Raw genomic sequence first — 23,455 nt, 5'->3', positions numbered from 1 at the left:
CACTGAGTAGACTAAAGACTCATCTATTTAACTGGGCATACATCTAATGTATTCTTAACCTCAGTTTAGTTAGGTCTGCCAGAACCAGAAACATTGATCATGCTCTATAACTCTGTAAAAAATTGAATGGCATCTATGCTGATATTATTCTATTTGTATCCCTGTCTCAATCTTGGGACTCCTATCGCAAGGTCACCAGAAGTGGCCAGATACAGCTCCATTCCTGCTTGGTGTTGGACTCCACTGCTACGTGTCTCTGAGTGATGGCGACTAAATGCAGCCGGTGCCAGCCAGACATCACTTCAGTCCATTACGATGGACTTCAGAGAATGAACTGTGGCCAACTCCAACCATAAGACATGGGATACTTCATATGCCATTGCCTGAACCTTGGACTTAGGATAGACCTCACCGAAATTATCAGCCGGTTGAACCGCGAAGCACCTCACTGATCTCTGCCTGCATCAGCTGGTCTAATGATGGACTACACTCTTAAAATGGAATACATAGACTATCAATTAATTGCCAACAAAAGCCTTCATCAGCCAGCTAACAAAGGACAATGCATCTATGTGAATTTCTGCAGTTAATCCAGGATGGACTTCAAAGACATTAGCACATTTCATACAAAACTTTGTTTTAAACACTGGCCCTTAACACTTACTTAGTTTAATAATTTTAAACCACGACTTGCACTACACATAATTAAGTAATATTAGCATTATATTCATGCTGTTAGCCAGAGGGGAATTGGCTACTACAGGTTATTTTTCTCCATTAACCAACATCTTATGGAGTTTTGTGTTCCTTGCCACAGTTGCCTTCGGCTTACTCACTGGGTTTCTAAATACAATTATTATTTAATTACTTACTTTTATACACAATTCACAATTGTATTTATTCAAACTATGCAATGTTGACTCTTAAACTTAATAGATATTACAGTTTCATTTTCTGTTAATGCATGATTTTCTGTAAAGCTGCTTTGAAACGATGTGTGTTGTGAAAGGCACTATATAAATAAAAATGACTTGACCTGAAGTATGTGAAAATTATGGTTTATTTTAACTGCAATGGTGAAAAATGTATTAAAACTGTTTTGTCAGATGTGAAGGGGGAGAAGAATTTAAGCGTGTTTCATGTGCTTTGGCCAAAAATCTTCAGCATAGGATGCTCCGGTGTTTTCTTGCTCAAGCATCCTCACTTAAGCTTCCTTCATCCTCAATCCTGGCCTACTCAAGGTGCATTTAGAGAACTGATATGTCCTTCATATGGCAGGCTTTGATGGGTTTCCGGGTCACACGCTCGAGGAGCGAGGAAACGAGGATGCACAATTTAGGAAATAAGCACCCAGAGACTATTAAGCAGAGATGGGCCACTTTTACTTAAATAAATGGCAGAACTTGGAACACCCAACTGTTACCAGACGTAAAAGAGCTAATCAGCTTTTAGATAGAGAGGTCGCCTTTCAATCAACTCAAGAATGCACATGCGCATTGGCTGAACCAGCCTGAAAAATAGTTGTTTTTTTTGTTTTTGTTTTTTTATCAGAGCAAAAGAAGCACAATTAATGTTGTCAGATTTTACTGCTGATTTTAAATGTGTTGTTTCATCACAATCTTGACCAACCCTCTTGGAGCTGCACATTCATGCAGGCTGCTTACATAGAAAAATAGCTGCCAGGGAGCATTCCAGAGATGGCCACTAAGTGGACTGACTTGCCTTGAAAGAGACTTTGCAATGCATTCACCGTGGTGAACAGAACATTTTCTGAGATGAATAACTTAAGCTCCACTCTCTACTTCCTTTGAGGTTATTGTACGGCTTCAGAGAGCACACTGAATACAGCATATCAGCTTTTGGACCACTGAACTGTCATTTTTCTGAATAAATTATTGTGATTATATTGATCTGCCTGTTATGGTTTTTATATTGTTACTAAAGGATTAAGGTTAGGTGTAGGGGTTCGAGTGAGATTAGCGGCTCTAATATATATATATATATATATATATATATATATATATATATATATATATATATATACATTAATATTTTGTAACAAATTGTCAATGTACATTAATGTTAAGTGCCTGTTAAGTTTTTGTATTGTTTATTCCTTTACAACGATCAGCCACAATATTAAAACCACCTGCCTAACATTGTGTAGATCCCCCTCGTGCCACCAAAACTGCACCAACCCGCATCTCCAAATAGCATTCAGAGATGCTATTCTTCTCACCACAATTGTACAGAGTGGTTATCTGAGTTACCGTAGACTTTGTCAGTTCAAACCAGTCTGGCCATTCTCTGTTGACCTCTCTCATCAACAAGACGTCCACAAAACTGCCGCTCACTGGATGTTTTTTGTTTTTGGCACCATTCGGAGTAAATTCTAGAGACTGTTGTGTGTGAAAATCCCAGGAGATCAGCAGTTACAGAAATACTCTAACCAGCCCATCTGGCACTAACAATCAACCATGCGATTATTATTATTATTATTACTTTAATCAGTGAACGAAAGTGTCAAATAAGACGGTTACTGAGATAAAGTGAGTAGTATTCAGCTGGTCATGTGATTCTAACATAGCAGCCCCCATGTGCGGACCTTCTCCATGTAGAATAAAACAGCTTTTATAAGGTAACTGATATGACTGGAGTCTTCATTTTAATGTGCGTGCTCATGATTTCCTATATATAGTGGAAAATTACAATTCATGTCTTTAGGAGTTAAACTTTTTTAATGAGGAAACAATTACTGAGTTAATATGCCCACACAACTAAATTCTGGTTTTATTCACCTTCTAGTTATTTACATTGCGGCCGATGACAGCGGAAATTTGCCACACTTGCCAGAAATACAAACGCTCGCTTACTTCCGTGTTGCAAAATAAGGTAGATAAAGACAGCTGCCTATGTAGTCGGGAGACAGCAATGCAGCTAACAAAATTTTGGAACATACCTCATGTTTTTAAAACTACATGTTATATGCTCTATATTCAGCCTTTGTTTATGGTGTCCTGTATTGGAACTGGTTTATCTAGTTTAGTTTCACAGCACAGCACAGTTCGAAATGAAACTAGTCTCTAAATATTGTCTTCCTCTTATCGAACGTCCATGTCTTAAACTAATTTAATGATTCACAAAAGGGAGATCTTTCATTTGAAAATGATTCTAATTTTCATGTTCATTTCTGTAATCACAAGGATATCTGATGGTAAGTACACTGTTTAGTTTTTTGCTGTGTTTTTAAAAAATATCGCATTTCCATGACACTTCAGGTCTCGATGGAAGGGATTTTAATGTATAGACATTTTGCCCACAGTATCAAACAATAATAACAATTTTCTAACAATAATTTTCCATAAAACAATTCAGGGTTTATTGTCAAAGGTCCCTCTGATCCTTTGGTGGTTCCTCTGGGAGGTTCGGTGGTTTTGCCCTGTTCTGTTGACACACCTTTACCAGTGAATGGACTGAAGGTGGTTTGGAGAAGAACAGATTCTGATACTCTGGTTCATCTGTTTGTTTATGGTGAGAGTCGACCAGAGGCCCAGCAGCAGTATTATCATGATAGAGCTCATTTCTTTACTGACCAGATTCAACATGGAAACTTCTCCCTGCTGTTGAACAATGTGAGAGCTGAAGATAAAGGAGAATACATGTGTAAAGTTTACAGAAACAAGGATTCTGGTCAAACTTTAGTTGAAATAAAAGCTGTTGGTGAGTATGGATCATTGTTGTAGATTTTGACTATTCTTTAAATTATATTTTATACTTTGTTATTTTAAATGTGCAATCTTTCAGGGTACTTGGTGGTATCAGGATCAGATCACTCTATATCTGCGTATATGGGTGATGACGTCACTCTGAACTGCTCTGTGTATTCTCACATCACACCTGAAGAACATCAGTTGGTTTTATGGATGAGAATAGATAAAAATATCCCGGTTCTGCTATTTGTAAAGAATAAAACTGTGTTTTCACATGAGCAATACAGAGACAGAGCTGAGTTCTTCACTGCTGAAATCCCCAAAGGAAACTTTTCTCTGAGATTAAAGAGTGTCAGAACTGAAGACAAAGGAGTTTACATGTGTTACGTGATTAGTGGAAATTTTTATGCCAGCACAACTGTGATCATGGAACGATTGGGTGAGTCCACAGCATCTAAACGTACTGTTGTTGGAGCATACTGTAAGTCCAATATGAAATGATACATTTTAAAAGGATAGTTCACTAAGAATGTTTCTTTATTACTACTATTATTCACCCTCATTCTAAACCTGTATGACTTTCATTGTAATGTGTATAACAAAATTAGATTTTTTTCAGCTTTTTTCCATGCAACAACTGTTCATAAAGACCATGTCTGCCATTCTGTAAAAAGGACAAAAAATATTCTAGATTACTAATGCAAGCTTTGAAATCTCATTTACATTTGCATTCAGAAAAGAAAAGTTTGCTTTGACTTTGCCACATGCCATATTTGTTATCATTGACTCAAAAATGCAGAATTGAGAACAACAGCAAAGAAGATTTTAGTGAACGATGACATAAATTTGGGTCTGATTGTCACCTACAGCTATTATTTGACTAAGGCTGGGAATGTAATGTATGTGTTGTTTAGTGTTATCATACTTTTATGGTGCTTTGGTGCTTCAGTGGTATTTTCTTTTCTTTTTGTAAGTTTTGGAGCTTTACAGCCATTGAAACTATGAACTGTTGTTGTATTGAAAAGTGCAGTATGACATGAAGGTGAGTGAATTTCCATGTCTCACAGGTTTCTCTACTGTACACATAATGCTGTTGATTCTGTGTATAACTGCATCTGGATCTGCACTTCTGTTCTCCTGGCTGATCTACTGCAGATTGCAAAACGAAGGTACATTTGCAGGGATAATATTCATATTTGCAGTATTTTCTGTATATGTCTTGAAATTATTTTAATCAATAAGCATACAGTAAATAAAATTTGACTGAAATGCTGTTATTTTGCATTTTCTCTCTAGAGATATTTTATCAGGCTTGGCTTGTATTTTTTCCAAATATTGTTCTGTTCTTGGCTTTCGTCCTGTGGGGTGTTTCTGAAGGTATTTAAATGCTACACTTCATCTATATCTATTAGTTTCTCAGTGCAGCCAAAGTTTTTCTTCGACTGTAATTCAGTTCAGTTTTAGATTTGATCCAGTCACTGTTAAGGTTAACCTATACATTACTCACACACTGAAAAAAGGGAAAGCAGCTATAGAATACAAAATCAGTTCACCTAAACGCAACTACATTTACTGTATGTTTGAGGTGAGAACATAATTATATTGCGTAAAGTCCAAGTAAAATTCAACATTCATCAATAAAGTGACATAAATACATTGATATGATTCAGATTTCTAAAGGATAGTGTTAACTCAACATGATTTTTACTGCTTGCTCAATTTACTTAATTAAAATGAGTTAATCAACCCAATTCTTTAGCTTTTGGTCTCAACTTAATTTCATTGTATACAATCCATCTGTGTGTACTTAATCCAATTGTGTTGGGACTATGTGAACAATATTTGTTGCATCAAATGAATTCAGACTTCTAACAAATTTTTCTTCACTTTAACGTGATTTTTACTGCTGGCTCAATTTACTTAATTAAAATGAATCCAACACAATTCTTTAGCTTTTGGTCTCAACTTAATTTAATTGTGTGCAATCCATCTATGTGTATGTGTATCTGTCTATGTGAATAATATTGCATCAAAGTATTGCTGAAACCGGGCAGGGGATTTACATTTCCCAGCATGCTTTGCATGGGACTGAATTGGGAGAGTACATTTTGAAATTACGTTTTTTTTTATGTATTTCTATGCAAAATTAAACAAGTAGGAGACTTGTTAGAGTTTAATGTTGTTATGTTGGGATTTAGAAAAGTTTCTGTCATGGTGAATTTTTTGGAGGTAAGGTTTTGATACAATTAACCATTGGTTTTACAACAGCATTACTGTAGTGTCCATATGGTAACTTGGTTTCCGTAATAGTAACCATATAATAATATCTATGGTTAATTTTGAGGTTTTATATGTAGCTTATACTTACTAACTTTTAAAGGGTAAACAAAGCAGCCTAATAATTTTCTGTTTAGGCCCATAAATATATACAAAATTTAAATAATAATTTAAGTTACTCATTTTATCCAAATAATTCATAAAAATTACATTTAATAGAAGTATCGTTATCGATATCGGTGATATTGGCCTAAAAGTACTTGGTATCGGATCGAAAAGAAAATAAGTGGTATCGTCCATCCCTAATGGCAGATGCGTGTCCCATTGAATTCAGTGGAGCAAAAGATCGATGTTCATTGGTCAAGAGGCTCTAAATGTGTAATTTTGGGACCCGGATGCCGTGCGTCTCTGGGGGTCTACGGGAGCTTCATGAGCGCTATTTGCTTAAGGGAAATTATCTGATTGTTGATTGGACAGTGGGCTTTCAATCAGTGTGTTTGTATGCCGCCTGGAAGCCTGGCTATGTTGATTGGCTGAGCTCTGAAACGGGCCGAACCACGTAACAAACAGGCAATCATGAAACGGTGATGTACGTGGAGTGACAGCATTTCAAATTAAAACACAATTGCTCACATTCAGTAGGTGCAGAGTAATCGGCGGTACATACATTTTAGAGAGTTTTGAAAGATACATTTGATTAGTTATGGCCATTTGCAGACAGACTTAGATCTGAACTTCAAGTCCTGTACTCTGATTATGACTTGCAAGGTAACAAGGTTAGTCTTTTTTAAAGAAATGGGGATGAATGAGGCAATGCATCAATTATACATGTTGATATGTTTAGTTGCAACAATTGGAGCTACATCAGCAGGTGCAGAGAGAAGCTTCTCATGCTTAAAAAGAGTAAAGTTGTATACCCGCAACACAATGGGCCAAAATTGAATGAGCAGTCTTGCTCTGCTGGCCATTGAGAAGAAAATGGTCAAACAGCTGGAGAAGAAAGCATGCTGGTATGACAAAGTAATCGACCATTTCTTGCAACAAAAAAAAATAGGAGAGCAGACGTCACAATTAAGTAGCCTTTAATAATAAAAATGAAAAAGATGCGCTTTTTGAGCGACATCTGTGCTTCCCTTCTTTTGAAACGCACCAGCCGCCACTGTAACATTACATGTTTATTGCCACATTTTGCAAAAGTGAAATTATGTGGTGCATGACATGTTTCCCTGCAGTTTCCCAGTTAAATGTTCCACAGGGAGTTGTAGCACCTCTAGTGTTCATTTCACCAGGAAACTGCAGCAAATTGTACCTGGAGACACATATAACAAGTTTTGCAAATATTTATATAGAGTCACGTTTTGACTATGAGACCAGGTTGAAACTAACATATATATCAGTGCACTGTTGGGATCTCAGTGAATTTACTGTGGTAAAATTCCAGCTCTGGCTCACTTTCATCTATTTTCATCCATTGTTGCAATACATCATAAAATGTAATTTTGTTCGCAGGATTTGTGAATGAGAGTGTCTGCTGCTGTGCTTTATATTTACTGAGGCCTAACATGCTGATTAGGGCTGCACCATTTATAAAACCACTTAAAGGTATGTTCTGCTATGGTCAATTAATTAAATAAGATTCAAGCTTTACACCATCCTTATTGAAATTCCTGTTTCACACTGAAATATGTCACATTATGTGGTTTAGAAATCAAGGAACATACTTCAGATATTGCATTTTTATATTTCATCTGATTTAAATTGCATATTTATTTTTTACAGCCATCATTGATACATGGATTATGCGTTATGAAGTCTTGAGTTTCCCTGAATACTTTTTTACAGGTGTCGTTTCTTCAGGTAAGCACATTCAAATATCCTATCACTGTCTTTAACAGGGTGATAATAAAAGCAAAATACAAGGTTCAGTGCAGTAAATACTTTTATTTTTATATTTAAAATGCAAATTCAACATAAAGATAGGGTTAAGGACAAGGTTAGATTTAAGGTTGGGGTTAAACCTTAAACCTTAAGCTCATGCCATTCCAAGCCTATATTGTTTTTGTTCTTCTGCATAACACAAAATGGGATTATTTAATGAATATCCAGTTGGGTGAATTCAATAGAGTGGCAGAACATTGCAACTCACTTTAACGCTTAAAAAAAGCATTGATTATTTTTGAAGTGCTTCAATTGGTTTGGTACAAATAACATGATATTTAAGGTATTTAGCAATAAAATCATGCACTTTAAACTCCAGTCCAGAAGGTGGGTGTCAAAATGTACTGTCAATGTAAATTTTGTTTCGTTTTTGGCACTGATCGGTGGATATTTAATCTGGAAATTGCACAAAAAAAAAACAATAAAATAAAATAAAAAAACAATAAAAAATAAATACATTATAAATCTGTACATTTTTAATGTTTGCAAAAATTCATGCATAATTACTTTTTCATGAGATTAGGCTGATTTATTTTGAATGTAGTAAATAACATCTAAATTTGGCTTTTACAAGTAATGGGAGGACTAAGCTTCAAATCAGTTGAATCATTAAAAATGTAATTTATAAATAAAAAAAATAAAAAATCTGAATATCACAAAACCAGTTTGCAAATAAATCAGCATTTCCATTCCATGTGTTCAAGAGAACAAAATCGTACCTTTCGGGTAAATAAATTACTCAATGTTTTATATAAATGTAAATATAAATTGCAATTTTGAGTAGGCAGGAAAAACTCTCACAAACCTCATGTTTGATTGCCAACTTTTTCACCATGCACTGTCAGAACAAATGTACTAAAACTGTACCTTTAGGGGTACACTTTCTGTACCTTCTTCACACCTTTATATATACCTTTTAGGGACAGTTAAGGTACAAATACACTCCTATTAACACACAAAGGGTACAGTGGATGTATCTTTGAGGGTACTGCCCCAGTGACAAGCAGTTGTAACCCTAAAGGTAAAATGTTTGCACATTTCAGACAGTGTGTGAATATGGGATGCTTGAGCATTTTGAGCGCTTCAGTACAAGATGAGGGTCCACCTCAAATGTGTTGCCATCCACCCAGGGAGGCTATGCATTGATATTGATTATTCTTAGAGTGAATTAAGCAAATTATATATTCACATGGCTTTTGGCAAAGTTGCCTGACTTTTATGATGCACATCTATATTCCTATTGTATATAAATATACAGTAGTTTATGCACGTCTTCTTATCAAATAAAATATTTATCTACCTCAGGTGAGCGTCATTGCTAGTGTTCACTATAAATATTTCCCTTGTTTTGTCCTACTACTCAAACCTGCAATCACAATGCAAAATGTAATAAAAAATTGAAAAAAGTGGGGGAAAAAATTACATTTATACACAAATTGACTGTCAACAACATCTTCAGATGGCTTAATGCCATTTTTATGCCATGTTTTTCATAACAGTTGTTGTGGAGGGCGCTATTTCTCTACTGTTGTGTTTGACAAACATACACCGTAAAAAAAAAAAAAAAATCCTGTTAAATTTACAGTAAAAAAAAAACTGGCAGCTGTGGTTGCCAGAAATTCACTGTAAAAAATATGGTAACCACGTTTCAGGCTTTACGGGATGTAATTTTGATGCCTGTATATTTTACGGTGCATAACCGTTTATATTATTAAATTATATTTTTCATTTAACCTCCTGAAACTGTACAAATCTGCTTTTCACTTTAAAATGTATTGTTACTCACTGTAGTATTTACAGAAAGGCACATGATGACATGAAGTTCACCAATAGTGGCTCTTCCAGAAACAATGGCCAATAAACATATAGAGACAGTGCTCACTGTTACTCACACAAACACTAAACACTATCAGGGTAACGCATTTGAAATTAAAATAATGTAATAAACATTAACTAAACTACATAAAATATAACACAGAGCACCCCAATGTACATGACTGATATTTAAAATAAGAAGAAATATAACTATTCCTATAAAATATAATGAAATTTGATGGGTAACACATCATAAATGTATTTATTATTTTTTTTTTTACCGTAATTTTAACAATAATTTACCGTAAAAAGTACTCTCTTGTTAAAAATAATATAAATTTTTACTGTTAATTATATGGTAAAATCATACTTTTTATATGTAAAAAATTTAATTTTTACAACATTATACTGTAAAATTACATGTATTGTCTTTTTAAATATATTATAATTTTTTACCATATATTTTAAGGTAACTGCCTGTTTACCAATTCAAGATTTTTTACTGTAGCATTTTTGCAGTCTTTTACCATTAAAATTACAGAATTTTTTTACAGTGTAGGATTGCAGTCTTCTGCTCGATACCGGTTTTAATGGTGTGTTTACTCTGCAGGGTTTTGGAAAAAAGGGGAGTGGCTAATTCAATGGCTCAGTTTGAAAACTCCAGAACATCAAAAATCGCTTACAGCACCTTTAACATTATTTCTTTAATAGTGTTTATCAGGGGCGGACTGTGAAAGGAATTTGGCCCTAGATTTTACATAGAAACCGGACCAAAAGTTGTTTTGCGGCCATCTTCAGCCAGTTGCGGACCGAAAAGTCCCGGTTCTCCCTATGGCTAGTCCGCCCCTGGTGTTTATATAAAAAGATCAAATCACAGCACTGCTCAAAGTCAGCACTAAAACTTGCTTTTCTGAAGATCCTGCACAGTTCGTTGTTGTGTGATGTCATGAAAATGTAATTTATTAACATCTATCAAGCAGGAAGTTAATCCTCCTTAAGTATTGTAAATGTTTTAGTCTTTAAACAGTGTTTAATATTTTCAATGAATTTCTTTGTTCTCTTCTTCTCCCCAGTTCTTTGTAAATATGGTTGGCAACAAAGCCAGAATTGTAATTTTATTAATGGCATATTTAGTGTCTCTGGAATACTGATTCTGTCGTCTCAGTTATGGAGCTTTGTAAGCTGTAAGTAACACGGTATGATTTCTTTTCCCAAGTTATGTCATAGCTATACATATATTGACAAAGGTCTGTTAACTAAATAATTTTCAGTTCTCATTTTGTACATTTGATTACATGTTTAATTTATTTACTATAGTCACTTTAATATCTTAAAAGTCAACATGAAATCTAATCTGACCCCATTTTCTTTCTATTTTCCCTTAAAAATTAAAGGGGTCATTTAATCTTTTCGAATCGTCATTAATCAAGGTTTCTAAAACAGTCAAAATTTAGTTTTCATGTCTGCTGTGGTCACTCATGTGTTCATCTTTTCTTTTCTGATTTAGTAATGGCTTGTGTTCTTGGGTGGATAACACGTGAGCTTGTGCAAGGTATTTACTTTTTGGATTTAAAAAAATATGTATTATTTTATTTTTTTGTGGAGAGAAAAAATTAAGTTTAATAATGAATCAAATTAATAAAGTGGAAATAACTGATTAAAGATTTAGGAGCAATTAACAGTTTAATATATGCACACTATTTATGAATTATGACGATGAACTAATTGTGTACACTTAACCATGGGCCTGATTTACAAAATGTTTGCATGCATAAAAACACATGCAAACTTGATAGAATTCACAAAAAGAAACTGAGCGGGGGGAAAAAATTGCGTCATGTCATTTTCCGCGTGTTTCCCGGCTTGGTGATTATGTAATTTGGGATGTTCCTCCGCTCCATGTAAAATACAGGCATGTCAGTGCAAATAGAGGCACTCCCACAAAATGATTTACTAAGCCTGTAACCCATTTCAGAAATGATAAAAATGAAAATCAATCGGAAATTATATTCATTTGATAGAAAATGAATGCTATTGAATGGTAGGTATTAATCTGTTTCATGCTGACTTCGGAAAAGACAATAATATGGAAGTATATTAATGATAAATGTCAAAAATGCATGCAGAATTTTGACATTGATTTGCCACCATATTTTATGGTGACGACTGATTCTGTCGTCTCAGTTATGGAGCTTTGTAAGCTGTAAGTAACATGGTATGATTTCTTTTCCCAAGTTATGTCGTAGTTACATATATTGACAAAGGTCTGTTAACTAACATAATAATTTTCAGTTCTCATTTTGTCCATTTGATTAAATTTTTAATTTATTTACTATAGTCACTTTAATATCTGAAGTCAATATGAAATCTAATCTGACCCCATTTTCTTTCTGTTTTCCCTTAAAAATTAAAGGGGTCATTTAATCTTTTCGAATCATCATTAATCAAGGTTTCTAAAACAGTCATAATTTAGTTCCCTATCTGTCACTCACTCGACGTTGTGTCGATGTAGTGACACTAGGGGTCACTCTTGGGAGCCCGAGACACCTCTGGTCAATGAAAATTGGCGAGTGGTATTTGCATGCCACTTCCCCGGACATACGGGTATAAAAGGAGCTGGTATGCAACCACTCATTCAGATTTTTCTTTGGAGCCATACGGTCATGCTCATTGAGCTGAATTCTACTGTTCATTCACCTCTGCTGGATCTGACGGCACATTTCAGCGGCTTCTCCCTGCTCTGCACTGGTGCACTGCAGAGAACACCCCTGGGCACTTCGGCAGAAAGCAAGAGAGTATATTATCTGAAAGAGCTTTTTTCCTCTAAAAGAGTATATATTTCTCTAAAAGAGCGGCACACACAGAACGTCTTTTTAAAGACGTGTCTTTTTAAAGATGCCTTTCCGATTGTGTGTTATTCCTGGTTGCGTTTGTTATCTCTCAACTTCGGATGGTCATGATCCCTGTCTTTCATGTCTGGGCGCGACCCACACGGAGGCAGCGTTTGTGGATGGTTCATGTTCTCATTGCGATAACATGACCATGGCAACATTGCGGTCGCGGCTTCCCGCCTCAGTCCTTCTACCTACGGGTATGAGGCCAGCACGGCTAGCACTGGGGGCGATTTGGGGACCCCAATGGGATCGTCTTCGCCGGGTATCCCCCCGCGGACCTCTCATTCCCCAGCACGCTCGTCTGCCCCAATCGGGCTTCCGGATGAGTTCGCCGGCTCGTGTCATGGCGAGTCCGGCTTCTTGTTCGGAGCCCGCGAAGATGATGAGCTCTCGAGCGCAGCATCAGAGAGTGGGTTTGTCCAGTCGGACGCAGAAGCCTCAGCTGGGCTTCCCCCTTCGGGGACGATTGCCCAGTCACAGGCCGATGCCGAAATGACGGACATACTATCCCCGGCAGCCGCGAGCGTCGGGTTAGAGTGGCACCCTCCGCTCTCCCCTGAACCCTCGCGGCTTGATGATTGGTTTTTGGGATTGAGGCACTGCTCAAAGCAGCCATGCCCCGCTCCAGTGCCATTCTTCCCAGAAGTGCACGAGGAGCTGACGAAATCGTGGGAGGCACCTTTTACTGCCCGGCCCCGATTCTGCAGTTCCCCCGCTCTCACTACCCTCGATGGCGGGGCGGCCAGGGGCTATACGGTGATTCCCCCAGTGGATAAGGTGCTCGTGGTGCACCTATGCCAGCAGAGCGCCGCCACCTGGCGCAGACACCCTAAGCTCCCATCCAAGCCCTGTAGGCTCACGTCGTCCCTGACGACTAAAGCCTACAGCGCTGCTGGACAAGCCACCTCTGCCCTGCACGCCATGGCTCTCCTGCAGGTCCACCAAGCCAAGGCGTTGAAAGAACTGCACGAGGGTAGTTCCGCCCCAGATTTGATGCAGGAACTGTGCTCAGTGACCGACCTCGCTCTCCGAGCGACAAAGGTCATGGCGCAGTCTCTCAGGCAGACGATGGCCACACTAGTGGTCCAGGAGCGCCACCTTTGGCTCAACCTGGTCGAGATGGGCGAGGCTGACAAGACACGGTTCCTTGCTGCCCCCATTTCCCAGGCTGGCCTATTCGGTGACACCGTTGAGGACTTTGCCCAGCAGTTCTCGGCGGTGAAGCAGCAGACGGAGGCAATCCGGCACATCCTGCCCCGGCGCGGCTGAAGATCCCGAACCCCGTCTGCTCATCGTCAAGAGCGTCCCCCTGCAGTGACTGCACCGGCTCCGCCGCAGCCCACCCCTTCGGCCCGGCCCCAGCGTGGAGCCCACCGCAGGAAGCAGACGCCACCCATCTCACAGCCGGCGCCTAAGAACGCACGGAGGTTGTCAAAGCGCCCCTGAGACGGGCGACCCAGAGACGAGGGAATCCACTCACCTGGAGGTGGTAAAAAGACCACTCCATCCCCCGGAAAATCTTTTGTTGCCTTTTTGTTTGATTTCGCCGCATGCCCAAGTGGCTGTGGTACCCAACAGTTCAGCAAAAGAGCGGCTTCCTTCCTCCCTGGGTCACATACCCGGTGTGCACAGTCATCACCACGACTACCGTCCACAGGTTTTTTCTTGCAGAATTGGCACTCCAGCGGTGGCCTTTCCGCACCTGAGTGCCCAGCTGTGGCACACAGCTGCCCCCGATGTGGCAGTCTCCACGGGTTATGAGGACAGGCCTCTTCCTCCCCCGTCCCAGGCTGTTCCGGGGGTGGTCACAAGGAGCCAGGTAAGTGCTACAATGTCCCTAGACTCAGCACGGCCATGACATGGTGTGGCACCTCGAGCTGCGCCCCGCCGCGAGGCCCCACCTGCCAGTACGTCTGACAACATTGTCCCCTTGGTCCCCCTTGCGCGGAACTTGGACGCGGGGCTCGCGCTTTCCAATCCGTCGCGATGGCTGATCCGGACCGTCCGACTCGGCTACGCGATTCAGTTCACCAGGCACCCGCCCAGGTTCAGCGGTATTCACTTCACCTTGGTCAAGAGCGAAAACGCTGCTACCTTGCATGCGGAGATCGTTACGCTCCTATGGAAGGGCGTGATAGAACCTGTCCCTCCAGCCGAGATAAGGGGTTTTACAGCCCCTACTTCATCGTACCAAAAAAGGCGGTGGGTTGCGGCCAATCTTGGACTTGCGAGTACTGAACCGGGCCTTATACAGACTCCCGTTCAAGATGGTGACGCAAAAACACATTCTGGTGAGCGTCCGGCATCAAGATTGGTTCGCAGCAGTAGACCTGAAGGATGCGTACTTCCATGTCTCGATCCTTCCTCGATACAGACCCTTCCTGCGGTTTGCATTTGAGGGTTAGGCGTATCAGTACAAAGTCCTCCCTTTCGGCCTGTCCCTGTCTCCTCGCGTCTTCACAAAGGTCACAGAGGCTGCCCTTGCCCCGTTAAGGGAGGTGGACATTCGCATTCTCAACTATCTCGACGACTGGCTAATCCTAGCTCACTCTTGAGACAAGTTGTGTGCACATAGGGACCTGGTGCTCTCACACCTCAGCCGACTAGGGCTTCGGGTCAACAGCGAAAAGAGCAAGCTCCTCCCAGTTCAGAGCATCTCTTTTCTCAGTTTGAAGTTGGACTCAGTCTCCTTGATGGCGCGCCTTACGAACGAGCGCACCCAGTCGGTGCTGGCCTGTTTGAAGGCATTCAAACTGAAAACAGCAGTTCCATTGAAACTTTTTCAGAGGCTCCTGGGGCATATGGCATCCTCGGCGGTGGCCACCCCGCTCGGGATGATGCATATGAGGCCGCTTCAGCACTGGCTCCGAGATGGGCATGGCGCCACGGGACACATCACGTGGTCATCATGCCGGTCTGTCACCGTCTTTTCAGCCCTTGGACAGACTTCTCATTTCTACGGGCAGGTGTTCCTCTAGAACTGGTCTCCAGGTTCGTCGTGGTCATGACAGACGGCTCCAAAATGCGCTGGGGCAATGTTTGCAACAGGCACGCAGCCGCCGGCCTCTGGACGGGTCCGCGACTGCATTGGCACATCAATTGCCTTGAGTTGTTGGCAATTCTGCTCCCCCTGCGGAGGTTCCGGTCATTGATCCAGGGCAAGCACGTGTTAGTTCGGACAGACAACACGGCAATGGTAGCATATGTCAACCGCCAAGGCGGTCTGCGCTCTCGTTGTATGTCACAACTCGCCTGCCGTCTCCTCCTCTGGAGTCAGCAGCACTTCAAGTCACTGCGAGCCACTCACATCCCGGACAACCTCAACACTATAGCGGACGCGCTGTCATGGCGGGTTACCCTCAGGGGAGAGTGGAGACTCCACCCTCAGGTGGTCCAGCTGATTTGGAGTTGATTCGGACGGGCACACCTGTTCGCCTCCCAAGAATCCTCCCACTGCCCGCTCTGGTACGCCCTCACTGAGGCTCCACTCGGCATAGACACGCTGGCACACAGCTGGCCCCCTGGCCTACGCAAATATGTGTTTCCCCCAGTGAGCCTGTTTGCACAGACCCTGTGTAAGGTCAGGGAGGATGAGGAGCAGGTCGTCCTGGTAGTACCCTACTGGCCCTCCCAGACGTGGTTCTCAGATCTCACAATCCTGGCGAATTCCCCTGAGGAAGGACCTTCTTTCTCAGGGACGGGGCACCCTCTGGCACCCGTGACCAGACCTCTGGAATCTCCATGTCTGCCACCTGCGGCATGGTAGACATGATCACTCAGGCTAGGGCCCCCTCTATGAGGCGCCTGTATGCCTTTAAGTGGAGTTTGTTCGCTAAGTGGTGTTCTTCCCGATGCGAAGACCCCCAGAGATGCGCAGTTGGATCATTGCTTTCCTTCCTGCAGGAGAGGTTGGAAGGGAGGCTGTCCCCTTCCACCTTGAAGGTGTATGTTGCCGCCATAGCAGCACACCATGACGCAGTCGACGGTAATTCCTTAGGGAAGCACAACCTGATCATCAGGTTCCTAAGAGGGGCCAGGAGGCTGAATCCCTCCAGACCGCGCCTCGTTCCCTCATGGGACCTCTCTGTAGTTCTTCAGGGTCTACAGAGAGCCCCCTTTGAGCCTTTGCAGTCAGCCGAGCTTAAGGCACTCTCCTTGAAAACTGCCCTCCTGACTGCGCTCACTTCCCAGGGTAGGTGACCTGCAAGCATTCTCTATCAGCGAAACGTGCCTGGAGTTTGGTCCGGGTTACTCTCACATGATCCTGAGATCCCAACCAGGCTATGTGCCCAAGGTTCCCACCACCCCTTTTAGGGACCAGGTGGTGAACCTGCAAGTGCTGCCCCAGGAGGAGGCAGACCCAGCCCTGTCATTGCTGTGTCCGGTGCATGCTTTACGCATCTATTTGGATCGCATGCAGAGCTTTAGAATCTCTGAGCAGCTCTTTGTCTGCTTTGGTGCACAGCGGAAAGGAAGTGCTGTCTCCAAGCAGAGGATCACCCACTGGCTCATTGATGCCATAACTATGGCATATCTCGCCCAGGACATGCCGCCCCCGGTAGGGCTATGAGCCCATTCTACCAGGGGTGTAGCGGCTTCCTGGGCCCTGGCCAGAGGTGCCTCTCTAACAGACATTTGCAGAGCAGCAGGCTAGGCAACACCCAACACCTTTGCAAGGTTCTACAACCTCTGGGTGGAACCGGTTCGTCCCAGGTAGTGGCATGCAATACAAGCGGATAAGCCCGGGATAGCCGGCCGGGTTTATCGCTTGCACATAGCACCTTCTACCTCCTTTTGAGCTGAAAAGTGCACCATTAATTCCCAGTAGTGTTCACAAACTTTGTTCCCTGGTTGACTTCCTCCGAGCCCTGTGGCAGTCGAGTTTTCAGAGAGACTTGCTGCTAGCCCAGTACACGTACTAACTAAGAGTCCTGTTCTGGGGTAGGTGCTCCGCATGTGGCTGTTCCCTGTAAGGCTAACCCCATGTGATATATATCTTCCGCTAGTTTGTTTCCCTGTTGGCAAACTGCGTCTTCCTCTCTGCCCCAGTCTCTATGTTTGTAGTAACTCCTCCTCCGTTGGGTAGGATCTACCTTGAAGACTCTCCCCATGGTTGGAAAGACCATGTGACGTATTTTTCCACTTAAATATCCGCCCCCTCCCCCCCTTTGGGTGAGGTGTGGTCTCCGCGGTGTCTTCCCCTTGGGAGGGACACCCCCCGACTAGACCTGGCGGCCCAGTAGGATAATCCCCCTTCTTTTTTAGGGAGTGGAAAAAAGAGAAGGGGAAAAGAAGCCATGACTGGTTTAAGCCTATCTCTATCTTTTGGGTAGTCGACTTGTCCCCAAAGGGCCGTTCACACTCATAACTATGTTGGGGGAGGTAACGTGTCGACCTGGTGTGCTGGCTATGAGGCACACAGTAATCTGCCCACCACACACCGCCAGTTCACGTAACACATTTCAGCCAATTGTGGCGTTTCGTATAGGGACCCCTAGTGTCACTACATCAACACAACATCGAGTGAGTGACAGATAGGGAACGTCATGGTTACTTGTCCCTCCGTTCCCTGATGGAGGGAACGAGACGTTGTGTCCCTCCTGCCACAATGCTGAACTACCCGCTGAAATGGCCGGACCTTATATCGGCTCCTCAGCATAAAACCTGAATGAGTGGTTGCATACCAGCTCCTTTTATACCTGTATGTCCGGGGGAGTGGCATGCAAATACCACTCGGTAATTTTCATTGGACATTTATCAAAGACCAGAGGTGTCTCGGGCTCCCAAGAGTGACCCCTAGTGTCACTACATAAACACAATGTCTCATTCCCTCCATCAGGGAACAGAGGTTACACAAGTAACCATGACATTTTCATGTCTGCTGTGGTCATTCATGTGTTCATCTTTTCTTTTCTGATTTAGTAATGGCTTGTGTTCTTGTGTGGATAACATGTGAGTTTGTGCAAGGTATTTACTTTTTGGATTTTGTTTTTTTTGTTTTTTTGTGGAGAGAAAATATTATTCAAGTTTAATAATGAATCAAATTAATAAAGTGGAAATAACTGATTAAAGATTTAGGAGCAATTAACAGTTAAATATATGCACACTATTTAGGAATTATGACGATGAACTAATTGTGTACACTTAAACATGGGCCTGATTTACAAAATGTTTGCCTGCATAAAAACACATGCAAACTTGATAGAATTCACAAAAAGAATCTGAGCTTGTGGGGGTTGCTTTATGTCATTTTCCGCGTGTTTCCCGGCTTGGTGATTATGTAATTTGGGATGTTCCTCCGTTCCATGTAAAATACAGGCATGTCAGTGCAAATAGAGGCACTCCCACAAAATGATTTACTAAGCCTGAAATTCGTTTCAGAAATGATAAAATGAAAATCAATCGGAAATTATATTCATTTGATAGAAAATGAATGCAATTGAATGGTAGGTATTAATCTGTTACATGCTGACTTCGGAAAAGACAATAATATGGAGGGATATTAATGACAAATGTCAAAAATGCACGCAGAATTTTGACATTGATTTGCCACCATATTTTAAACATGGGGCACGCTAAAGGGGTTTCATGATCATGTCATTTACATATAATGGTAGGAATAAAAATAGGCCTAGTATAATAGTATATAAATATATAAAATACAAATGTATGCCTGTAGGTCTAAATGTAAATGTTTAAATGTACTGTATACATTACATTTAAAGGCTATTATTTTTTACTATATATGTTATAACAAATCATTAAAATAAAAAGGAGAGCCGAAAGTTTGTGGCATGGCTAAGATTTTATAAAAACACCAACATTTTTTACAATTTTGGAGGGTGTCTATCTTGTTTGCTCATGTGATTATTTGCAAAATTATATCACCCACGAAATGCACACACAGTTTCAGAGATTTGTTCAAGCAAAATAGTGGGCTACCCCTTCTCCCTGATTTACTAAAGGTTTGTGTGTATTAAAAACACGTGCAAATTTGGTAGATCACACAAATAGATCTACTAAACAAGCAGATCAACTAACATAGTCTAGCACTGGGCCATTCAGATGTGCGAAATAAAGAGTCTTGTCAGTTTTTGTGGCTTTCCCAAAATGAATATGGATTCTGAAGTGTGCTTCCAACATTGCAAAATACGTAAAAGTGTTGTGTCCGAAATGTATTATGCAGGTGCTTCCGTAAATCACACACAAAGCACACATGCCATTTGAAAGATTGCACAAGCAAATTAGTACCCATTATTTGAGATCTTAGTAAATCAAGACCATGTGTGTACCTATTATACATGTTTGAAGATTGAGATTAAATGTATTGTACTGTTTGCTATCGATGTTTTACTTCACATCCTACAAAAGAAAAGAAAACTTTTTCTGCATTGATTTTTTTTTCTTTTTTTTTTTTATGTATACACTTTACAACCTGTGAATCTTGTTGTGTCTATCAATAAACCTCAGTATTTACATTAATTAACTTTCCATGTTCAGTGTTTTTAGGTACTGCTTGGACCTGTTTTACCAATGTTCGTAAGAGAGAAAAGAGAATAGAGAGAAAATGTAGACAATGGGACATGACAGGTTTCTCACATACAGGTACTGAATTGTAAAATGATAAGTGTTTGATTAATTGCATGTGTGGTCAGGCATAAAGATCAAATATAGTGTCTCCAGGGGTAAGTTATATTATTATTAGGGCTGTCAATCGATTAAAATTTTAATCACGAGATGCCGATTAATATATATATATTTATATATTATAATATATAGTCGTACATATATATATATTTGCTGACAAAGGCCCTAAAATAACAATGATACAATATTTAACGATAAATATGTTATTTAAATAATTAAAACAATATATTATAAATATAATAATTCTTATAATTAAAATGCTTTACATGATGGTGGCAGACAAGTAAGCAGTGATTACACAATACAAAAAGTGGCTTTAGAAGGCAGTATATTTTTTATTTCCATATTATTGCACATAAGCCTATATATTTGGCCTACAGTCCACAGCAATCAATTTTGCATTTGCAACTGAATTCATCAATCTGTCCGAGACAAATGTATTATAAGGGCTTTTCTAAGGAGGCATCAATGTAGAAGGACGCATTGAGAACATAGACCTCACTTTGGTTGCATCACGTCAATTTACATCAGTTTACACTTGGAAAAACACATCTTGAGATCCCTACATTCGAAATTGCACTCCATCCAGCTGTGTTTGAACGCGTCTCATCTTGTGCTGTCGGGACCTTTTCACCATCCGGGTTTTGGAACGTGGAAGTAAAAGACTGCAGAGTAAACTTAGAAAGTAATGAATGGGAGTCCACAGCAAATATAGCATTCGCTTACCCATTTGCTCCAACAGCAAATTAAAATAAAACCCTATTACTTTTCAGTGACTTTCCAAAAGAGGAAAAAAAAATAGAGGGTGGTGGATTACAAAAGTCAGATGAGAGAAAATGCACTGTCATTCTCTCAGCAGCCATAATCGAAACCCCCTCATAGCTGTGAAAACTCACCTTTTAGATTTATGCTGATAAATAAGGTCGGAAACACGTCATCACAAGTCAACAAGCTGTGGTTTGTCAACACTGATAAAACATCTGCATGTGTTGTGATTCTGATATTGAAACTTTACAACATTTTTTATAAAAATGTACAGTCTAGTTAGTTAACAGTTATTTTGATACTGTTAATTGGAAATCATTTTTGATTAATTAGTCAACTACAGGATTCGACTGAAATTCAAACAAAATGCACGTATGGCCATCATGAAACACGAGCAGAGCAGATTTCTAGGTAAATTGTTCATAAAGCATAACTTATTGCATTCTTGGACGTTTTCATATTTTAAAAATGTTAGTTGGTACAAACAAAACGTACACCTCCCTCTGACCATGACATTTCTTTCAGACAAACTTGTGTGACTATATTTTGAGAAGTGAAGTTAAATAAAAAATAAAATAACTGATGAAAAAATTATGACAGAATAATACGTATAGTAGTTATTTATGGAAACTAATTTCTTAGATGTGATGTTTGATGATTTTGGCTCTACGTGTCTTTTATATTCAGACATTTTTGATGACCAAATGAACCTTTTTTCTGGTATTCCTCAAACACAAATATACTTAATAAAAAAAACATCTCATCTTTCTCAGGTTCATCGTTTGTCACAAGAAGAGAATGGTGCATTAATATGATAGTGGTGAATGTGTTACTGATGTGTCTTTACATATCAACTCTAGAACATCTAAATGGTATGATAGACTTTTTTGAAATAGCAGCAAGGTATTTACTAATCTGCTAAATCATTTATTTAGTCTATTTCTATTTTGTGAATAACTTTGCATAAAATATGGCATTTAAGGTGCTTTCTATTTAATAACAGATTTCATCGGATGGATCTGTGTGATTGTATTTCAAAGCATATATTTGGCATTTATGGACTTAAAATTATCAGATAATTATTCAGGTACATTCATTATTCTATAGCACAAATTATTCTATTGTCAGAAATATTATAGAGTATAATCTGAATTGAAATGGCCATGACGGAATTTCATGGATGCATTAGTTTATTTATTGTGTTCATTATGACTAATTATTGTGGTTATGCGTTTGATACATATACAAAACATGTTGTTTTTGTTTTAGCATTTTGCATTTATTTCTGTGTCAGTGATACAATTAAATGCATAATGACCTTTTACCATTAATGCATGTTTAAAGTGTTTGGTATAGAGGTTAAAAGGGTTGGGATAGTTATATAAAACACATTACAGCAACAATTTCTTTGTCTACTACTTTAATGATTTAACTTGCATTTCAGTTTTTCCTTACAGTACTGCTGTGTATCTGTTTGGAGCGGTTGGTGTTGTTTTTCTGAACTCTTTTGCTCTGATGACAGAACTTTTAATGAAGATATGTGAGTTTAATCCTGTTATAAGGAGACTTTGTGCATTTTCTGTATATATTTGAGTTAAACAGTATCACATTCATAATGATTAGTATAAATATTTTCTCCACTTCAATATTTAATATTAATTTAAAATGTAATATATTAATTCCTTAGTTAATGGTGGGCGTGCAGTAGGCGATCTAAGAATCATTGTCTTTCCATCTGAAAGCTTCTTCACTTTATCTCTGCTGATTTTACAATTATGTGCATCTGGTGAGTATAAACTGGTGTTGTTTTTCTTACAGTGTCATTTTAGGAAAATAATATGGTTTGTTGTCATGCTAAAATGCTACTATAACCAATTTACTATGACTGGTCAGACCAGTCCAGCAAAAGTATTACACAACATTCCTAAAAACATTTTCTTAAAGAGTTTAAAATAGCAGAAGTATTGCAAAAGTATATATATATATATATTTACAACATGTATTAACTTATACAGTAGATATGCATCCAAATATATGTAATAACTATTACTGAATGCCTAAAGTAAACATGCAGTTTGAAGACTAATGTATGGCATATTTCTGCTTTAGGTAAGACTCATGTGTTCACACGTACCAATCATTTGGAGATGTTTGTATTCATCCAGAGTACTGTGATGTTTTTTTGGCTGTTGTTTTAGTTGTGTGTTAAAAATGTTTCCTAAACTTTAGAAACTTATTTTTGTCTCTGTCATAGTTCAGGGTGATTAGCTCAATTCTTAATGTATTTCTTTCTTTAAAAAAAAATAAAAAAAATAACTGATGTTGCTCGAATCCACTTGTGTCTATGACTTCGTGGGGGAAATGTGTGGATTTTTTAAATAATATTTTTTTCTTTTATCTTTTACTGCT

General features: G+C 39.6%; 1 protein-coding gene across 1 annotated transcript; it reads left to right on the top strand.

Moving 5' to 3' along the window:
• Positions 1–3,076: 3,076 nt before the first annotated feature.
• LOC127449835 (uncharacterized) lies at positions 3,077–23,366 on the top strand. The gene is made up of 16 exons (XM_051713420.1): positions 3,077–3,214; positions 3,376–3,720; positions 3,805–4,149; positions 4,778–4,879; positions 5,007–5,087; positions 7,497–7,589; positions 7,767–7,844; positions 10,814–10,924; positions 11,248–11,292; positions 18,557–18,601; positions 20,135–20,239; positions 21,820–21,918; positions 22,050–22,133; positions 22,491–22,586; positions 22,734–22,832; positions 23,156–23,366. The coding sequence occupies exons 1-16, from the start codon at positions 3,133–3,135 to the stop codon at positions 23,242–23,244; spliced, it is 1,899 nt and encodes a 632-aa protein (XP_051569380.1). The 5' UTR covers positions 3,077–3,132; the 3' UTR covers positions 23,245–23,366.
• The last annotated feature ends 89 nt before the right edge of the window (positions 23,367–23,455 follow it).

Source organism: Myxocyprinus asiaticus, chromosome 13 (assembly GCF_019703515.2).
Source record: "Myxocyprinus asiaticus isolate MX2 ecotype Aquarium Trade chromosome 13, UBuf_Myxa_2, whole genome shotgun sequence".
NCBI classification, from domain to species: Eukaryota; Metazoa; Chordata; class Actinopteri; order Cypriniformes; family Catostomidae; genus Myxocyprinus; species Myxocyprinus asiaticus.
Note: the sequence above shows the minus strand (reverse complement) of the source record. Positions and strands in the feature narration are given on the sequence as shown.

Bases quoted from the DNA above. Each gene is read 5' to 3' on its own strand.
- LOC127449835 (XM_051713420.1), top strand. From the start codon at position 3,133: ATGATTCACAAAAGGGAGATCTTTCATTTGAAAATGATTCTAATTTTC. The intron at 5,088-7,496 runs GTATTTAAATGC...TTTTGTTCGCAG, and splicing joins CCTGTGGGGTGTTTCTGAAG to GATTTGTGAATGAGAGTGTC. The intron at 20,240-21,819 runs GTACTGAATTGT...CATCTTTCTCAG, and splicing joins GACAGGTTTCTCACATACAG to GTTCATCGTTTGTCACAAGA.